This window comes from Sus scrofa, chromosome 6 (assembly GCF_000003025.6).
Source record: "Sus scrofa isolate TJ Tabasco breed Duroc chromosome 6, Sscrofa11.1, whole genome shotgun sequence".
NCBI lineage: Eukaryota > Metazoa > Chordata > Mammalia > Artiodactyla > Suidae > Sus > Sus scrofa.
In genome coordinates this window covers 64,239,499-64,246,205 of record NC_010448.4, presented here as the reverse complement: position 1 = coordinate 64,246,205, position 6,707 = coordinate 64,239,499, and the positions used below count along the sequence as shown (strand labels likewise).

The window sequence follows — 6,707 nt, the reverse complement described above, 5'->3', positions numbered from 1 at the left end:
TCTGGCCAGAGCCCCGTGGAGGGGCACGGTGGGCTTAGCCCTGGACGCCCACCCCCAGGCCCAGCCAGCCTCACGAGCGGTGCGTCCACTCGCCCGGCCAGAACAGGGAGGTTTGGCCTTGGAGGGTTGCAGGGTGCAGGACTGCCTTCCAGGCAAGCCCACCACCACCACCACCATCCCCCTCGGTGTGGGCCTGGGGGTGCCAGGGTGGTGGATGGAGCCCAGGAGCGTGTGAGTGGGTCCTGCATGAGGGCACCGTCTGCTCCTGACTCTATGGGGCAACCATAGAGGGACCGAGTGGCCCCAGTGTGGAGGAGAGGCAGGGAGGGGGAGCATGGGGGGAGGGAGAGGGACTCAAGTGGGTCCCACAACCTCACCCTCGGCCTGCCTGGGTGCAGGCGGGGACCTGACGCCCCCTGCCACCTTGGGGCTGCGCCAGGTACCTGCCTGCCCCTCTGGCCTGGGCTTTGTTGAACTCAGGTGGCCTGGACGTGAGTGAGTGCTCTGAGGGGGCCTCATGGGGACAGTGGCTTCAAACTTTCTCCGGCACAAGGTGCCCCGTCCCCAGAGGTTTCTGGATCGGGCTTCCATGGCAGCAGGCGTGACCTGGCCAAGAGCTGAGCCAGGCCTCCTGCCTGTAAGGGCCGCTGGCCGGGAGCAGAGCAGGAAGGCTGGACCCCAGCCCTGCTGGACACCTGCCTGGCAGAGGACACTCGAAGACAAGCCAGGTTAGGCTGGCTCCACCTGCCTGCCCACCCCCTGCAGTGGGGCCACCTGCTCCAGGGCTGGGAGCCCCTGCCTCGGCAGCCCCAGCCCCTGGCACAGGCCTAGGCACAGATGGCCCGGTCCATGAAGCCTGTCTGCAGGGTGCAGGTCACCAATCTTTGGGGGCAGAGGCAGGCCAGGCACCTGGAGTCCTGTCCCCCCTTCTCCCAGGGTTGCTGGTCAGCAGGGCGGGGGGAGGGGGGCAGACAGGTGGGTGTGTGGCCGCCGCCCTCCAGAGCACAGTGCGTGTCTGGGGAGGGGCCGGAATCCCTCCAAGCCCCTGGTTTCACATCCTGCTGACAGCCCCACCCTTTCCTGAGAGCACAGACTGTCCTGGGTGGGGGGCAGAGGGGCATCAACCCACTTTTCCCTACGGACGCTACCTCCCTGCAGGGGGCGCTCACCTAGAGTGCAGCCTGGCCAGCCCTGGTGGAACGGGCGGCTGCTGGGTGGTGGCCTGGCATGCACCGGGTGGGCAGGAGGTCTCAGCGGTCTCAGGAGCCCCGTCTGACTCAGACCTGCTGGCCGAGCCCCAGCCTTTCTCTTCCCGGCCAGCAGGAAGGGGTGACCCTGCAACAGGACAGGGAAGAAGGGGTGTGTGTGAGCAGGCTGGGGCCGGGCCAGGCAGGGCGCTGCTGGCCACAGCTGGGTCTGTGCTGGGGGAAGGCTGGGGCCACACGGAGGGCCATGGGCTGACCACAGCCCCCCTCGGGGCTCAGGGGAGGATGAGCTGTGCCAGCGGTTACTGCAAATGGCAGGCGGCTTCCTCTTTCCACGGAGGGCACGCCTGGCATCCGCCTCTCCAGATAAGGGCCCTAGTTCTTGGCCTGCGGTCACCCCCTAGACCACAGGGCGGTGGGTGGGGGCTGGGGGGCCAGACTAGAGGTGGGGTAGGGACCCCAATACGGGGAACAGGCAGCACAGCTGAAGGCTTAGAGGCTGGGTGGGGCTCCCAGCAGAAGTGAAAGCTGGGGCTTGGGGGTCACAGGGCAGGGGACAGAAGGTGGGAACCCAAGCAGGTTCCCAGGAGTGGCCCCCCGTCCAGGACTCGCTTCAGGACCAGGCCCTGGGGGGCTTGGAATTGGGCAGCAGTAGGGAGAGAGGGAGCTCCGGGCAGACAAGGCCAGGCTGGGCCCGCCCCCAGGGCCCCAGGAGAGGCCCTGGCTGGTACCGTGACCCAGAGAGGGGGAGACAGGGGCTCCTAGGAGTCCTAGTGGGGTTCCTCCCAGCCTGACCTGTCTCTGGGAACCCTCAGCTCCAGCCCCCTTCAGCCAGGCCTGGGGAAGGGGTTCTGAGCCCAGACCACTCCCAGCCTGTCTGCTCCGGGCCGCAGGTGCCCAGAGCCCGCTAATGCCGTCGGCTTTACACCCAAAGGCCAATCCAGAGCTGAGTCCAGAGCTCCCAAGAGGCCCCCGACGGCGGAGCACCACGTCGGCCACGTGGACACCACATGGCACCCCACGGCCGCCACCAGAGAAGCCCCCCTTCCCCGGGGCCTCGCCTCCCTCGGACACCATCCCCACCTGTCATCCCTCCTGAGTGGTATGTGGACTGTCCAGGGGGTGAGTCAGGTAGAGGCAGGGGCTCCGAGGGGCAGTGGCCAGAGATGCTCTGGGGAAGGGCGAGGGCGATGCCCTGCGGGGAGGGGACTCCGGACACACCCTTGGTCGCACGGCCCACCCTACTGGGCTCGGCTGAGGAAGGCGGAGGGTCCGGCATCGAGGCGACAGCTAACTGCTCGAGAGCCCAGAAGGCAGTGGTGGAGGGCGGCCCTCTGATGGCCGGGGCCGGGCAGCACCCTGGACGTCCAGGCAGACAGGGAAACTGCTCAACCCAGTAACATGGACACGTGGCCTTTCCTGCCTGCCCTTCCCTTCTCTGGGGACGTGGGGCCAGGAGCACTCCCGGGGCGCAGGGCTCGCCTCACCCGGGGCCCAGCCCTGCCAGGGGATGGGGGCCCTGATTCTGACCCCCAGCTCAGCCGGAGGCCAGTCCTGAGGAGTGAGGCCAAGTGAGCCCGAGGGCGGGCGGAGAGTGTGGCCCTGTGGCCGCGCCCTGTCCAGGTGGGCGTGCGGTCTGCAGCTCGGGGCCCCAGGACCTCAGATGGCTCCCGGACCAGATGCACAGCAGCAAGGGGCTGGGGGGGGGCTTCCTGTCCCTGACCTGTCCCCTAACCTGGCCTCCGTCTCAGAGCCTAGGTGGTACTCCGTGACCTCGGGCCTTGGGGGTGCGCATGAAAGACAGGCAGGGAGGCAGTGTTCTTCCTTCTGGGCCCCGCTGTCCCCCTGCCCCAGCCCCACCTGGGTGGGACCCCGGCCCACAGGGGAATGGGCTTCTGGATCACACCACAGCCCACCCCACACCCCCTTCCGGAAGCACCTGTGTCGGCGGGTCTGGAGCATGGGGTGGGGTGCCTGGGGACGTCCCCGGGGAGTTGGGTGCACAGGGGGGCCACCGCTTCTCCCTCAGGGCAGCAGATTGGGGTCCGCGGTTCCGACGCCACTTGCCCCCCTCCTTGATTAAAGACGTGAGGCGCCTCTGTATCCCCCCCAGGGAAGGGGGGGCAGGCCAGGAAGGACCCAGCCAGCCCCGCTAGCCCTCGTCTGACGAGCAGAGCTGCCACCTTCCAAGAAGGGGCCACAGCTCAGCACGCCCCAGAGCGAGAGGGACAGGGCACCAGGCCGGGACCTGCCCATCTGTGCCCCATGTCCACTTGAGGTCAGGGGAGACTGGGGGCCCCCATGAGGGCCCGGGGGAGGGGCAGTCCCCGAGAGGGGGGGCTCCCGGCAGGGGATCCCTGGTCTGGGGGAGGGGCGCCAAAGGACGAACGGGTACACAGAGAAATAGATAAATATGCCAAGCTTTTTCTTTTTTCTTTTTAAATCAGGCATTTATAAACAAGAAAGCATACATTAATTACATAAAAATAGTTTTCCAATAGTAGAGTAAGTCATATCGTCATTAGCAGCAGCAAAGGAGAGAAGGGGTCGGCGATGCAGACGCTCCTGGCGGGGCGAGGGGAGAGCCGTGGTTTTTTCCTTAATGGAACAAAAAGGGTTCTTTGTTGACTCCTGACTTAAAGCAAGAACAAGCCGCCTCCCGAGCCGGGCGGGCGGGCGGGCTGTTCTTCCTCAGCTAAAAACAACCCCGAAAACGAGACGAGCTACCCGGTGAGAAGCGAGTCCTGGAGAAGGAACCACCACATACACGCAGGACGCAGGGTGGAAAGGGGGCGTATTTACACGGTCGGTTTTTACATCGCTAGTTCCGCACGGAAAGCAGAAGACGTGTGAGTGAGTTAGCTGCTCCGGAGACGTGAATGTTATTGCTGTTGTTGGTTTTTCCCTTCGTTAAACATCTTCTTTCGGCGGAGAAATAATGAGTGATTAAACTGAATACACAATCATTTCGATGATGGGCCTCACACACAGGGAGCGGCGACCACCTACGAGAGGTCTCCTCCCTTCGCAGAGAAACTCGGGTGCAGCTGCAGCGCGGGGCCCCAGGGCCCTGCCGCCCGCCAGCCCCACGCCCTGGCCTCGCCCGGGGGCCCTCGGGGTGGCCCGGGTGGGCCAAGGCCTTCCCGGGGCCCGAGACCCTGCTGCGCCTCCAGCCCTTCCCGATGGCTGGGGACAAAGCTGGACGGTGGCGGCATGGACTCGACGGCCGAGACGGACCGGACGGGTGACCGGAGGGGACGGTGCCCCCACACCCCCCGGAGAACTGCCTCTCCCTCGGAGCCTGGGAACTCGAAAGTCAACGGAGCAAACCAGGCGGCCGCGGGCCAGAGGTCCCAGGTGCCCAGGAGCTCACTAGATTTTCAGACTTGGCAACAGCACAGCCGCACAGACACACTGACACACTCAAAGCTTTGCTCCGGCTCAATCATTTCGTTTTCCTTGAAGAAATGACTGAAAAACACACCTCTGGAAAGACAAGGCTAAACACAGCGTTCTGAGTGTTGCGTGACTCAACTGACCCTCTACGCGACACGGTGATTAATGCCCATGGGTGGATGTACGATTGGCAGAGGTTTTAAATTCCATGCATACAGATTTAATAACTGCAAAGAAAAACAAAAGCAAAAAATAAAAATAAAAAACAACAAACGCTGCATATACACGACGTCCCTTTTGCATTGCACTTTAGAAGGGGTCCAGCAGCACCGGCCCCCCCCCCCCCAGTAAACCAAGGGCAAACCCAGCAGACTCCGAGACCAAGCATGTCACCACCTTGCGCGGCCGCCGGGCCCCGGCAACCTCCGCCTCCCGGCAGCTGCCGCGGTGTCAGAATGGAGTCAGGCAACGAGCTCTGGTGAGATCTTTCTATGTAAATAAATACCACCATTTCAGGATGGGCAGCCGCCTGTCTACCGGGAAGTCATTTTTCAAGCTGGGGCATAAGAAACCTTACACGATTCGCATACAGCTGAGAGTAAACGAGATTATTTGGAATAACTGCAAGGAACCCATTTTGATAGTGGCAGATTCGATCGCTACGGGAAACGTAGTTTGGGGGTAAAAAGACGAGTCAGGGTTTGCTGTACAAGATGCTGGAAGGCACAGAACTACCCCCCGAAGTTCAGTTTTTGCATTTTCGTTTTCGTGTGATTCCCTTGTTCAACCAAGCACCAGAGGGGTTTCTAAACACTCAGCACTTTGGAGTGAATGCTCTAGAAATCAGTCTGCAGTATCTGAAAATAAAAACCTCAGTTAGCTGGGCGATAAAAAGAGAAGGGAAGGTTTCTGACAAAGTGCAGTTCTAAATATACGTTTAAATGAACGAACGAACAAAAAGAAAAAGAAAACGTGAAATAATGCTGTTTTGTTCCAATGCTGCAGCCTCGGTCCCCAAACAGAAGGAGCGACGTGTGCCAAACAGAGAAGGGCCGCCGTGGCGGTGGGGCGTGCGCCCGGCCAGCGCGGACCTGCGCCCGTCACCTCCCACGAAGACACCCTCAGGCGCGGCTCTTCCAAACGCACCTGCTGACGGCGCGGGGCCGGGCGGCGTAAGGCGGCAGTGTCCAGCTCGGCCTGCGTGCGCGGCGCTCCCGCGGCCCTGGCGGCGGCAGCACGGGAGACTTGGGTCCTTGTCGCTGAAAAAATAGACTCTGGAGAAAAACCCTTCGTGTTCTGATGCAGCCGCAGGCGCAGAGGAGCTGTGATGGCTTCGAGGGGCAGGGCGGGCCACCCCAGCGCCCTTGCGGGTCCTCAGGTGGTGTAACGTGGGGGTGGGGCTTTTAAAATTAGTCATTAAAAAACGTGTTGATTTTTTTGAATATCAAGTCTCCTTACTGGTTTTAAATAGCTTATAACAAAAGTGTAAATGTTAGAATGTTCTGGCAAGCAGGGGGCCAGCCGCAGCCACCGAGCTGGCCTCCGCTCCGGCTGCCGCAGCTGGGGACCGGCTTGCTCACTCGAACTTGGCCAGTAGAAAATTTTGCAGTGGATTCCAAACACTTGCTTGGCTGTAGGCACAGTAAGACGTTGTGCTATTCGGACTGGAGAGGCGGCAGGCCCCGCCCGGCACTGAGCCCCCCAGCGGGCTGGCCGCCTTGCCACCCACCCCTCCCACGGGGTCTGTGCGTGCGGGCACACGCACGACAGCAGACAGTGGGGTCCAGCTAGGGCTCCAGCTCCGCCGTGTTCTCGCTGCCCGGGGCCTCGTTGTGGGGCCGCGGCCACAGCTGCTCCTGCAGCCCCTTCACCACCTTCTCCAAGTGCTCCCGGGCCTCCCGCTCCCGCAGCAGGTCGGCCCGCAGCTGCTCGCGATCGGCCTCCGCGTGCTGCAGCTTCACCTGCAGGTCCTCGATCTGAAAAGGACATGCCACGGCATCAGCCGTGCCCACTCCCCCCGGATGCCGCCCTGGCTCTGGACCTCCTTCCCGGTCACAGGCTTGCCGCGTGGACCGGGGCTGGCGAGCGAGTCGGAGCCCCTCTTTT

The 6,707-nt window shown here is 62.8% G+C and overlaps 1 protein-coding gene across 1 annotated transcript in view; it reads right to left on the bottom strand.

The window, feature by feature from the left end:
• The window catches only part of SKI (SKI proto-oncogene), a 54,332-nt gene continuing 51,234 nt past the window's right edge, over positions 3,610-6,707 (bottom strand). The window contains exon 7 of the mRNA XM_021095201.1: positions 3,610-6,577. Coding sequence (XP_020950860.1) covers positions 6,389-6,577 — 189 coding nt within the window. The 3' untranslated portion in view covers positions 3,610-6,388. The remainder of the gene's footprint in view (positions 6,578-6,707) is intronic.